Consider the following 13,979-nt stretch of genomic DNA (forward strand, 5'->3'; position numbering starts at 1 on the left):
CCCTCCCTCTCTCGTCGTTCGTTACCACTTCTTACATTAAATCGACCCCTCCAGACGGGAAAAATCGAGTTTTCGGACGAGACTAGTGCCACCAAATGTCGATGGATTCTTTCTAAACGCTCGGAATCCCTCGGATCTCCTCCTGCACTCTTTGATAATGGAACTGTTACCGGAACATCAACGAATGCTGCCAAATCCAGACGTTCTTTATGAATACAGAGTTTCCGTCTTTCCAACGACATGCACGAGACAAGCCAGGTCTGGCGACAGTCGGGGACGGACTAGAGTTTGGCATTGGTTAATAGGGGAGCAGGGATATACGGGAGAGCCCCGGAACTTCACACACATTAATTCACCGGCTTTAGAATCGTCGGAAGCGTTTTACTCTGGTCCTTCGCAGATTTGGCGTAATCTTCCGATCCGTTTTAACATTAATATTTATTAAGCGAGGCGAAAACGCGTTGCCGCAGCGTTTTAACTGGGCTATTTGATAGGGCCTGTCAAGTCCGGTTTGTGTTACGCGTTGTCAAATTTAATCGCCCTTACAGATTGGTCTAACGGAGCCAATCGATAAATATTTGACAAGAATAGAACGCGAAATCTCGAGGCGATTGTCAAGTTGAATGTTATCTTTCCCGTAGACCTTGAATAGTTCAAGGTGGACGACGGTTCAAGTGACGAGTCACAAGATCCCGAGTAGAAAAAAGAAAAAACTGGAGTACACCCAACCGAATCCGTTTCTTGTTAGAAAATCTATTGCGTATCGAGTAAAAACGCGCGTACCCGGCAATAATTCTACAAAAACATCGTTGCCGAACGCTTTAAATTTGCGGAATTTCTAGAATTTATCGGAGCGTAAATAGTGTCTAGCCGGGCGACTTTCGTGCGTTACGCGGCGAGACGGGAGTGAAAAAAATACAATAGTTTGCGCGTCGACTCTTTCGGTGTCCCTCCTTATCGGAAACCATTCTTGGGTTTCTATAGAAATTGTCAGTGGAGCGTAAACTGGTCGGAAAGGCCTCCGACACAGATAAAAACGCGGCACGCGGTATTGACATTTCTGGCAATTACCGGTTTCTAAACACGAACCCATGTATGTTACGATAAAATACGTTCGACTTTGCTCCCGCAGAAGTGGGTGTGTTGAACCATATGGAAAGGGCGAGGGCGTAACCGCGACGTTAACTCCCTTAGACGTAGCCACCCTTAGACGAAAGTAACGCGTAACCGCTGTCCCCCGCTAAAATCCGCGGCGAAAGTAGGGGAAATCGCCCAGGCGATTATTTAAACGTACAAGATGGCGCCGAAATATGTTGCACCCAGGCGTGTGTGGTTACTGGTCGCCGTGGCCGAGCGCGTTGGAAGCAGAAACCAGTCTCGGACGTCCAAACCGGATTTTAACGCCGGTTACCCTCGTTAATCGTTCCGTAACCGAATAACACAATGACGGGGTGGCGGTCTCGGGACCGGGAGGGGGTGCCGGCCAGCCAGACAATGCGACGTCCGCTAATACGCGCACCACCCGACGCGCCATATTGGTGAATTTCGGAAGTTTTCGCCTCGTTTCCCCCCATGGACCCGCGGAAAAGACAGAAAATCCCGGGAAAGCGGGCACGTTGGGTGGAGTGCGCGCGTACTTGACAGCCGGGTTTAGGAACGGATAAGCGTAGACTTACCCAGATTTGACCCGTATGAGTACTTCTCCCTCTTTGGCCGTGGGTTCGGGCTTTTTCATCACCTTCACCGATTTCAGGCCTCCGAAACCCGTCAAAACTACCGCTTTCATCTCTTTGGGTGGAGGCGTCGACTCCTGTTTTTGTTCTTCGGCATTTTGCACGTCTTCTGCCTTCTCCTGCTCCGCGTTGTTAGTGTCGGCCATGGTTAATTTATCTGTACGTAATCCCGGAGGGGAGGAACAAATATCGGCAACACCAGTTGATTCCTAACGATCGCCGCCAACCAGCCTGTCGTCGACGGTCTATCCAGGTATGACCATTTGCGGGATGTGATAGGCGCGTACTTCTTCTCCTCGCAACGTAGTGCCCCGATCCCGGCGTCTCCCCGCCTCCCACTCCTCTTCCATCCCCCCCATACCCGCCGATCTCCCACCCCCGACCGTAAAACGGAGGTTTTCAGTCCACCCCGTCGATTTTACCACCGGTAAAGTTCGAAAACCGATCGATGGAATAGTTAAACGGCGACCACGTGATCGCCACACGCGGCGGATGGTTACGCGCTCTTTCGAACATCCCGCTCCCCCTCATCCCGATAATCCCTCCCTTTCTCTACGGTCGAATCCGTCCGGTCGATTGGTAGGAAAGAGGAGGAGGAGGGTGAGGAAGAGGCGACAGACACGTGCCCTGACCAGTTCGATATTTCTTTTTAACTTCCCACCGACCACCGATGAGTTGTTGGGTGGAGCCGGTGTTTACTATTTTCTAGTGTTTTTAATTTCGTCCTTGCGCACAAACCGCGGCCGCGTTTCGTAATTAAACTCGATTTTTAATACTTTAAAATGTAGGATGTGGTCCATTGATCGCTTCTGCAAATGTCGCGCTCCCGTTTTCGCCTCTCTTCTTTGCCAAAAAAAAAACTCAATATCGTTGCTCCTTTCCCCTTTTTTTATTTTATTCTATCGAACGGCCGATAAATGTCAGATCGTGTTTTGGCCCCTCGCGTAATGCGCGCGCATTAATTTTGCCCTCTGACGTCGCCTACGCTTTGGTAAACGCAAACATTTTCCAACAGACCCGTAGTTTAAACGGGTGGAAAAAATTACGTTTTCTAACGATACGCGCGTATTTCACTCCATCGAAATTCGCGGGTTGGGCGTATGTATCGAGTGGCCCAAAAGTCTGTCAACGGTATTTTTTCCGCGCGTTTATACTAAAGACAAACATACGCCCCGGTATATTTTACGTCGTAAGCTATCGGATTTAATTAAAACTCGATTTTTTTTTTCTTTCGTAGACCAGAGCGTAGGGAATTGTGGAACGGAATCTGCACGTTTTGTTAAGGTGCAACAGCCTGTGTACTCTGTTCTTTAGAGGAGACTCGTTCCTTTCAATGGAGGACCGCATGTTTTCTGCTATTACTCATAACGACGTTACACCGGATCGGCAGGTTTTTTCTTTTCTTTTCCACTGTCGTTACGCAGAAAAACATTTTCGGTACGACGTTTATAGACTTTTTACAGCGCGTAACTATTGTAGAACCGTATTTATTTATTTATTTATATTTATTATTATAAGTAGCGGTTGCCACTCGGCAGAAACCAGTGTCGTCGTTACACGTCGCAGAATCGTTAACGATCGACTCTTCTAACCTCTCTATAGCGAACGAAATAATAACGTATGAGGAACGGTTAAATTCGGAAGAATCCTTTAAAGACGGACGAGGTCCGTGGAGATTCCAGTGACGTTGAATGGCGTAATTCATTAAACGTCTCGAATGGGAACGACTTTATGGTTACTTTTCTTATTTCTAAAGCGAAATTTCACGCTTGACGAATTCCTGAATACTTCGGTGCTAGTCAATATTGAAAGAAGTTTAGCGAAGTATTCCTGGAGAAGTTTCTGCTCAGGCCACTTAAAAACACGTTACGTAAAAATTAGTAAAAGTTATCGTTACGCCGTTGACAGAAATGCCATTTTTACGCCTATCTTCCTCTACGGAATTTCAGTTGATCCTGTTGTGACTTTAATTAATAGGAGTAACGTAAGTATAGTGTGTCTATGCGACGAATAAAATATTGTAAACTTGTATCAAAAGACGGATGATAAAATTGTGGCGAGGCGTGCGAACTCGTCTCCGTCAAGCTGCCACTGTGGTCTACATAAAATTGATTCTGTCGCCGTCTTTCGACCTATCTGTCAGTTGTGTAAAGTTCGTGTGTTAACGATGTTGTAGAGATTAAAAGAAACGGGGTGGGATAAATGTAGCGTTATAAAACTAGCTTAAAAGCCGTACGTGTATTTTAAGTTTCGTAATTGTTAAACGGCGCGAGATTAATATTTCTCCGTTTGTTAAGAAATTAATGAATATAAAGTAGTGTTTTTTTGGTGTCGTCCCTTCCGACCTACCAGCGTTAATGTATGGAACGTAGGAGCCAGACCGATGAGAGAGACCGATCGTGCTTCTCACTCCCTCGAGATATTACATTATTTGCAGTATTTGGAGTGAAAAATCACCGATTAAAGTCCCGCTTTCCGGTCCAAAAGAACAGTTTTAAGCGTACAAAACGAAATTTTAACACGCCCCATTATATTTTACTAGACACTTTTTTTGTAGGTATATTTTTATAATCCAAAAATAATAAACTTAATTGAAGGAGACTGGGAAATTCATAAATACGATAACTGTTACTACCTACCACCTGTTCCCATCTCGAGCTACACACAACAACTGTGTAGTAGGACGACACCGGGCCACCTCTACTCGGATAGGTTACTGCACTCGTACTCCATTTGTTAATTCTCTCGGGTTGTTCCCCCTTGATATTTACGAGTAATAGCTCGTAAAATTTTACAGTATCATTAAAAGTCGAAAAGGGTTTTCTGCAAACGACATTTTCCCAGGAAATATTGTCCCACGCGGTCACATTTTCATTTTTTTTTTATTTTTTTTTATTTTTTTAAAAGCGGAGTCTCTCTGTCGAATTTAAACTGATTTCGTCTTTCGCGGTTCTGTGCTTAACCCCTCTGGATCGAGTTTGTAGTGTTTTCTAGTGTATAAAACACGAGTTGAATGGCCTTGATACGTGACACACATTCCTTAACTAGTAATAGAATCTCGGGATATCCCTTTACTCTCACTCGATTCCCGTGGTAGCATCGTGCGTTTTAAATTCTGCACCCCATAAAATATGAACTTTTATACGCGTAACCAAAGTCTTTTAGCAAAAAAAAAAAAAAAAAAAAAAAAAAAAAAAAAAAATTCGCCAAATTTCTCCTCCTTCCTTCATTTATCGTTAATTATACCTTTTTTTTTTTATTTACAAGATTCTATTTCCTGTCCCCTAATTAAGAACACTTTGCGAATGCTTAATTTATGACTCACGGCTGCTGCTTTTGATCAATTAAACCAACTTTTCCACCCTTAAATCCCATCCGATGACGTCGAGTGCCGTAACACAGGAAACGAGGCGATTCGTCACAATCGAATCTAACGAGATCCCCTTCGAAGATCGGCTGAAATTTATGCGAATTACTTTTAATACGCCAATCTTTTCCAAGGTTCTTCCGCCATTTTCCTACCGGATCCTTTCCGACGGTAGTTATTTTGCAACCGCCCTCGGCAGGAAGTAAGAATCTCGTGACCGCGTGGGACGACTGTCACGAGACGGGGGAAGTTTGTGATTCACGTCAAACCAGACTTAATTAAATAAATAAAATAAATATAATCCGAGCGGCGCTGTGTTAATACGTAGAATTTTGAAAACGTTGAAAATTTTATGTATTAACTCCGCTCCTTAATTACCAACAAAAATCGATTGCGCGCCCGACCGCGTGGCTCCGGCTCTTAAAAACTCGTATAAACAGTGATTTTATGGGATTTATAACGTTTTGGGTGGCAGGGGAAAAAACTGTTTCCAGATTATTAAATTAACAACAGAAAAGACGAACGTTTCCCGTCGGTATAAAATCCAGCTACGGGTTGCGTAACGTTCCCGGCAACAAAGTTAAAATCGTGTGTGGCGCCATCTGTTACGAGCTTCTATTTTTTAAAAAAACTTTTATACTATTATTAAAATGGCAAAAGACAATTTCGAAGGTAGAGATTAGTTTTATAATAAATTGTAAATGCTTATAGCGGATAAAGCCTTGGTTAAGTCCGACTCCCTCGACCTTTAACCACGAAAATTTAATAGCGACGATCCCCCAATACACAGACCTCCACGGAAAATTTCACGAGAATTATTAGGCTTCAAATTGAGTGAAGAAAATCATGCCCACTCCGCATACACACATCCATACATACAGAAAAACCCCGAATTGTTTTACATTTCTAGACGTTTCGAGAACCCCGAATCCAAAACTAAAAATCTGGGGTGGGGTCATTTTTGACCGAGGGTCATACTTTCTCCGTGTCGTATATAACGGCTGGGAAAGTAAAATTCACGAGCGAAGTCGTCTGCCGACGGATTTAATTATTGAAACGTTTCCGCAAAATTCGGACGAAGATTGATGCGGAGCCGCGCAGAAATATCGATCGTTTAATTAGCGCTGTTGCAGTTTCCTACGCGTGTAACGTCGACCGAATAACGTAAGCGTTGTTTTGTCTCTATAGCAACACGCGGTACAGTACTGTACATACAGACCTATTTTTATTGTAGAAAACATCTGGACGAAACGTATACGAGCATAAACTGTTTGCCATATTAGCCTCTATGGCCTGCTAGCAAGTGTACCGTTCCGTGTTATTTACAAGAATTGTTTTCTCCTACGTTACGTAGAAATTTCGAAAATAAAGCTATGGTAACTTTTATACAATTTAAAACTGTTTTAAGAAGGATACCCGTCTTAGTCGTCGTCGTTACGTTACGTTTGGCCAATGAAAGTTTACTTTATTCGCAAATCCTTAAATGACGCTTTCTTCGATTGACCAGGACTCCGTGAAATTTGGGTACAGAATTGAGAGTGAGGGATTTGTACTCTGGCGGTAAAATTCTCGATTTAACGCGCCTGTTTTAGCGCAAGCTCGACGAAAATTGGCCAAACTAAACTTTTGTTCGGAATTTTGGGCGGTTTAACGGTTCGTCGAAGTGAAAAATAAGGTGGAAAAGTTGACGGTTTTATCGTCTACATTCTAATTTTTATCTACAATTATTAATTTAAATAGATTTTTAAAAAATTGTAATTGTTTTCGACGTTTTCGACGAGATAAATGCGTTTAAATCGATTGTCCTAAATTATCAATTGTCGTGCTACAATCTGTTGTACTGTACAAATAAGCGATTGAACTTTGAAACCTTTTCTTTTCTGGACTTTCAATTGAAAAATGGAAACGTCCAATTACGTTTCTAGTAGGTTTTTTGGTGTTCGTCGAGATCGATACGCGGAGTTAATCTATTATTTCACGAGTTACGCGTAACGTGATTACTAATTTACGTCCTCGAAACACGAGCGTTTAAGGATAACGTAAATTACCCGCCGGATTATACGGCCGATGTCACGCGCAACCGTAATTTTTTTAGTCGACGAACTTCGAAATTAGCATTATTATATAGAGAGGGGGCCAAAAATCAATCAATCACCTTAAAAATATGACTTTCGGGCAGCCCCGTATATAATTATGTTCGTTATTATTTTTTACATCGGGTAAACAACGGATGTGATGTAAAATGACGTAAAATAGGGGTCTTTCGAATCGAATTTCATTCAAATTTGTCAACGCCTCTCTAAGTATCTACTCGATTTATCGTTAGAAATGTTTGTTGTTTATTCTTATTGATAGGCTATTATCTACAATAGCAACACTGGAAGTTACTTCACTAGACAATCTAAAGAGATGTTACTTAACCTTTCGAACGATATACGCCAAGCGTGGCGTAACTTCACAAGCTGGCAAGTTATGCCGGATTTTACCACCGTCGATAATTGTGCTAAATAAAAACGTCACGAATTTATTCACATTCGCCGTTGCTTTCGTGAATTTTATATAATAAAATCGACGCCACGTCGGACTTTTATTTCAAAAAATACAGAAAAAACTACTCACAAGTCGTCACTTCATTTAAAACCGTTGGGGCGAAATAATCGAAACGTGTACAAAAACGAATTACTTTGTCGAATCTTCCTTTTTGTAAGAGATTTTTAAACGAAAGTGTCGAGTTTTTCCGCAAGTTTTCCCTATTTTACTTAATTCCATTTGCATTCTTAATTAAAACAAAAAACATGGAGTAGGTTTTTCTAAGGAGGAAGGAATCGTTTCTTTTACGATTAAGCGCGCTTCCTTCTTAATTCTCTAAGCTTATAAAGCGAAAACCGATCGACTCGTGTAATTCTTTACGCGTGGTTTCGGATACGAGTGCAGAATTATTCATATATGCGACGAGTAATAAAAAAAAATGAAAAAAGATTCGGTCGTTCCGCACTCCCAATGTTCTTTAAGACGATTACAACGGAAATGTCTAAGTAATCCGCGTTGGAATGTCGATTCTTCTGTTAAATCGGCAGAAAAGTAATTTTGTAAAAATTCTAGAAGTTATATTGTCTCGTTTCCATGAGATAATTACGTGTATGTTGTGTTAGACAAACACACACACACACAGTTGTCTTATCTATGTGAGGTAACGTAACTTCTAGGTTTGTTTAAGCATTTCGAAAGACGTGGCGTGTGAGTGACTCTCGACGTAACATCACGCGCCCAACGTATTGTTATAAAACGTATTACGTACGTCGGTACGCCGCGTTTCGATTTTACGCAATACGTAATTCGTGCCGCGCCGATTCTGTTATCCTCCGACAACACACCGGTTCTTCGACCGGGGTCGCGCCATCTCTGTCTCGGGTTATTAACCTCCCCCGAGAGGCGTTGTGGAACAGAATGTCAAGGATTATGGGCACAAAGCGACCGGAAACGAACCATCGTCATCGGCACGGACGCGCGTGCGGGCCATCGCTTCTGCGCGTTCGTGTTTGTTTTTTATACGCGGCAAACGGAAAAAAACGTTTTACATTAATAAAAAAATTATAAAAACATACGCCTTCTAATTATAAATAAAATTAAGTTAATTGTAATTAACGTATCGTCCGTAACGCGCTGTTTTTTTTTATCAATCTTATTGTCTTCGGAAAAGAATCCGTAAAAAATCGAAAGAATACCTTTAAGTTAACACGAAGTTAGCAAAAATACGCGACGAAAATACGTAGAAGCCTTAAAATTGTAGTCGAGCGTCACGTACTTTAAAAAATGTCTACGCATTAAATGTAACTTTACGTTCTTTCAGATAAAAAAAAAAAAAAATGTCGAATATCGGTTTATTCGGAAAAATCGGATATGGAAACGTCACGGGGATGACGGATTGACGGATTATTGGCCCATCAATCGTGCCGTCGTCGTCGTTAGCAGGTAATTATTCCTCGTCAATTTCTGCTTTACGTTCGCATTCGACGTCACCGTTAATCACCTTCTCGCTCCTTCAGTTTTATACTTATTGATTTTTATAATCCGCGTCACTTCCGCCAGTCTACCCCTTTTGAGCGCTTTATCCCGATCCCGGATGGCGCTCAAACCGGAAGTGTTTCGGTGGGGAAAGGGGCGACGTAACCACGGCGTTTTATCGACTCTCGGTATCCCGAGTTATTAGCGAGGTCGAGGCCGAAGTTTTAAACGCGAAAACGTGTACGTCGGACGTTCAGCGCCGCTTTCCTGTAAGCCTAGGTGTTTGGATAGTCAGTGAAATCATGCTCGACATTCCAAACGCCATTGTCAAACTTTTAGGCTTACAGGAAAGCGGCGCTGAACCTCCGACGTACACGTTTTCGCGTTTAAAACTTCGGCTTCAACCTCGCTATTCCTTATAATAATTGGACGGAGATCGATGCGTCCGTGGGTCCCGATTGTTTGTCTTAATTGCGAGAATGTCGATTCTTCCGTTATCGGAAACCCCCCACCTCTCCGCGTACTGCATTCGTTACGGTGGATCCGAAACATTTAATTAAATTAAATGCTTAGTTGTTATTTAAATGATATGTAACTTAAATGTTTAGTCACGTTCGTTCGGTGACTAAACGTGCGCCCGTTCCAAATACTCGAGAAAGACGATGGAGTTCGTTACCGCCACGTTTAACGAAGCTGGGGCCGATGTTGAGGGCGAAACCCCAATTACGGGCTGGGCCTACATTGCGGGCGCAAGCGCAAACTTGCACTGGTGCCCATAATGCGGCCGCCGGGACCGAGAGATTTCTTAAATATCATATACGTTTGTCGCATTAAAATATTTTTTCCGCGTATATTTTACAAAGGTAAGGCGGTGATCCCTCCGTTTTCTTCTGATATCTAACACCTAAACGGGGGTTTCCCGTAGAAAGTCGTCCGGAAACACCCCTTTGGCAGATATTTTCGACGTAGCCTATTCTTTAGAAACCGTAATGTGAGACCGCGTCTTACAGCGTAACAATCGTACAGAATGTAATTTCGATGAATAAAGAAAGCATTGATTGTCAATCAGAAAGTTTTTATTGAGGACGTGACTTAGTTTACAACCAAGCATTGTCGAGAAACGGAATGAGTCGCACCGTTTGACTCCTCTTCAATTTGGTTCGTTTCTCGGTTGGCCAAATTGTGGAAACTTTTTGCTCTTTTTTTCTTCTTTAGCTCGATACATTCATTTTCTTTCTTTCCACTTCCTTTGATTTTTTTTACCCACCTCCCTCCTCGTTCCACGCGCTTCTCGAAAAAGTCTACGTGCATTTCGGATTTCGGGTCGAGAGACTCTTCGTTTTGGTGACGTGAAATTTATCTATTCCGCATCCGTTACTAGTCTAACGAGGGAACAGCACGATGTTGGGGTCACCGATTTCGATACGGCGCATCCCAACGACCGGCGCGTGCCAAGTGGCGAGGCGCGCTAACCAAAATTAAAGAAAATGCCAGGTTGAAAATTGCACGCCAGTTTCGTAATTAGCGAGTCGGCGCTTCGAATGGGTGGTTTATTTCCCCCTTTTAAAACTAAAATACCGAAATTGAAAATTATAAAGTAATTTTGGAATATTCGTGTACTATATGTATGGTATTCGTATATGTTTGTTTATAATTTATTTGGGAAGACCGGTGCGCTCCCCCAGAGCCAGCGGCCGCTCTACGAATAATAGAAATGTCGAGATTTTAAGCCATTATGCAATTTTCTTGTTTAGTTTTGCGTAGTGCGCCCGACTGTTCGGCAGCCGTTGATTCGTCGAGGATGCGCTATATCGAAATCGGTGACCCCCACGCCGTGCCGTCCCCTCGCGAGAGCTACGAGAGTTACGTGTTTTCATTATTACTCGAACATTCCTCGTTCGCAGCAGACTTTCCACGTGGGTGTATGATATAAGAAGCATTGTTTTTAAAAAGTTTTATGACTTTGGCAATGCTGACTGGCACTTGGTGAGTATTTTCAACCGGAAGCGACCGAGTCTTTCGGTCTTCCATTTAAATTGTTTTCTCGACAGAATGTCTGGATGTGAAAATAAATCTTCGAACTTTCTGTCGATTTTGCCTGCCGGGATTCCGGTAAAGCGATTACCGGACACCGTCTTTTCCAAAACGATAGACGGATGCTTATTGGCCAATTGTCGGATTCGGCCACATCGAATTTCGGAGATAATTTGTCTAAAACTTTGCTAAAAAATCTTACGATAGTCTGCACGTTCTTGCCAAAACAGCGAAATTGTTCGTCTCTTTCCTTTTCAAACAGCATCCCGTGTGGAAGATCCGGTATCCACGTGACGGGCAGAACTGAGATCGGCGTTTTCAGCAATTGGTACGTTTTTTTAAGGAATCCGTAGCAGGAATTATGTCGTCAACTTACGAATCGACCGGCTCGTTTCTCGATGTAAGAATGTTACCGTTAGTCTGGTCGGAGTTAGAAACAATTCCACGTCTCTGGCCAACGATTCGAAGGAAGTCGGCTTTGGTAAGAGATGGCAGTATCTTTCGAGCGTTTGCTTACGATTACGTTGCCGTTGCACGGGTTGCAGCGACTCAAAGACACCACGTCTTTGAGTCGCTCGCACATTCTACGTATTCTTCGAGACGGCGACCACTTTTGCATTTTATAGTCGACAAACGGTGCAAAACTTCGGCGGGACGGCATTATTCGCAGAGTATGTAATAAAATCACAGCTCCGGATGGAAACATTCCTAAGCAAGTTAAATAGTGCCCGGAGGGCGGCGCGCAAACTACACAAACTTATATTGGGCGGAGTGGGATCGGTGGACAGAACTCGAATTTCTTTTGTTAATTCTTCTAAGAATTTACGATTGACACTAAGACTAAACGTTAATCACACGTGCGTCGATAGCGAAGAAATTTTTCCAGTTACGGAGGTAAAGATTACTCGATGCTTCCGAAAGATGGGAAAATGTGCTGAGGCCCAAGAAAGCAGACCGTAAATACTACTATTTTAAGAATCGCCGTTCTACTTCCAAAATACTACCGTACGGGCAAACCGGACATTTGCCCTATGCGGCAAACTTTCATAAATTGACACAAAACTTTCGAGTCTAAGGAGTGTATAGCGAACAAACATCCTTATTGGGCTGCAATTTGAAAAAAATTTCAACTGTCATCCACCTGTCTCTCCTTAATCTCGAGAACGGAATTAGATAGATGAAAAACGAGACCAGATATGGAAACTTTAGGGGCAAGAAGTCCCAATTAACTTACGTTATTTCAATTCAAGCACTTTCCCCCGAAAGAAGTTAGATGATGACCGGTGCAACTCCATTGCTAAAGGAAAAGTATGATGTACGGGGGTAAGACTCTACTAATTTGAGGCGGAGAGCATATATTTTAAATTAAATAAATCAAACATTGCAGCTCGGCATTGTGACTATGTGGTGACAATAAATATTTGCTCGTTTATCTAAAAATGTATAGTAAGATACGTCATATACACAGTAATACCTCGGTTTTCGTCGGCGTGCTCAAGTAACCTCACTGCTAATTTTGTGAAAACAAAGGGCGACCCACGCGTTTTCCGGCACAGTGTGCCTTATTTCTCGTTGTGTGAACGTTACCCCACGACGGCCCATCATTGGCCAACGGTTCCGTTCCCTGAACACCGGGAGTTCGCGCTTCGCCAGGGCGGACTGGCCACATGAAGTTTTCCGGGTTTTCTCCGTCTGTAACGCCTGAATAGGGGCCAGTTACCCTTAAACGTATTTCCCGGAAGGCATTTTTCCCCTCGATACGACCATCATAAATGCATACTACTACTATTACAAGACAATTACGTCACTTTACCACGAGGCGATATAGGCTAGAAGCTCGTCCAACTAACTTCTACAAGACAAGACATTACTCCGCGTGTCTAGCAGAACAATTCCATTGCTTTCATCTTAATGCTAATTATCTTATCTTTAATCTTAATGCTTTCATCTTAATGCTAATTATCTTATCTTTAATCTTAATGCTTTTATCTTTATGCTAATTAGTGTTTTATGTTAATTTCTTATTGCTTTTAGTATTGAACGCTATATTAATTCTCTATAAAATGTGTTTTTGGTATGTATTTTGGAGTGTCTAGAACGAATTAATTGGATTTACATTGATTCATATGGAAATAATTGCCTCGGTTTTCACCGATTGTTTTCGGACGGATTATCGACAAAAACCGAGGTATCACTGTGTAATATAAATACTGTATATATATATATAATGACATACCTTACTACACATATTTAGTCGTCATTTTTTTCTTAATATCGATTCTACGCGTCGACCATACGTAACCGAGTAACCGAAAAATTGCCACGTATCGGGGTACGCTTATTACACTTGGGGAAACTCCGGTCCGTATGCTAGGTGTAAACGCCAAGTCCGCGCTACGGCCTCCGGGTAAAATCCGGCCCGCCGACAGACTCGACACGTTCCTTACAAATGGAAAACAATTGGCGGTTTTTCTCCGGGAGAATCCACGGTAAAGGCGACTTTTTCAAACCCTTAACTAGAGAACTTTCGGCAAAGTGCCCTTCCCCGGAGTCGAACCCACCAACTTCCCATAAGGTTTAACCGATGACCATCGTACGCCTATTGTTCTCTTATTAAACGCAGTATAACCGCCGTCTTTTTTCGACCAAGCCATGTTTTAGCGGAAACGTAACGATAATTAGAAGACGACATTTAAAGAATTGTCCAATGTCGATTGCTTTTCTCTCTTCTTCAGGATTTTTCGGAAGTAATTAATAGCATTGTCGTCGTAGAGATCTCCAAGCCTATTAACCTTAACTTGGTTAGGATGCCATTCTAAGATCGTTGTCCTCACATCCTC

The 13,979-nt window shown here is 42.6% G+C and overlaps 1 protein-coding gene across 2 annotated transcripts in view; it reads right to left on the bottom strand.

Moving 5' to 3' along the window:
* LOC136990518 (synaptic vesicle membrane protein VAT-1 homolog-like) overlaps positions 1–2,015 on the bottom strand; it is a 39,380-nt gene extending 37,365 nt beyond the window's left edge. Inside the window, exon 1 of one of the 2 annotated variants that reach the window (XM_067288924.1) lies at positions 1,677–2,015. In XM_067288924.1, coding sequence (XP_067145025.1) covers positions 1,677–1,879 — 203 coding nt within the window. In that variant the 5' untranslated portion in view covers positions 1,880–2,015. The remainder of the gene's footprint in view (positions 1–1,676) is intronic. The other variant, XM_067288923.1, reaches the window with a different exon arrangement.
* Between the last annotated feature and the right edge of the window lie 11,964 nt (positions 2,016–13,979).

Source organism: Centruroides vittatus, unplaced genomic scaffold, assembly GCF_030686945.1.
Source record: "Centruroides vittatus isolate TY-2023 unplaced genomic scaffold, ASM3068694v2 scaffold_944, whole genome shotgun sequence".
NCBI lineage: Eukaryota > Metazoa > Arthropoda > Arachnida > Scorpiones > Buthidae > Centruroides > Centruroides vittatus.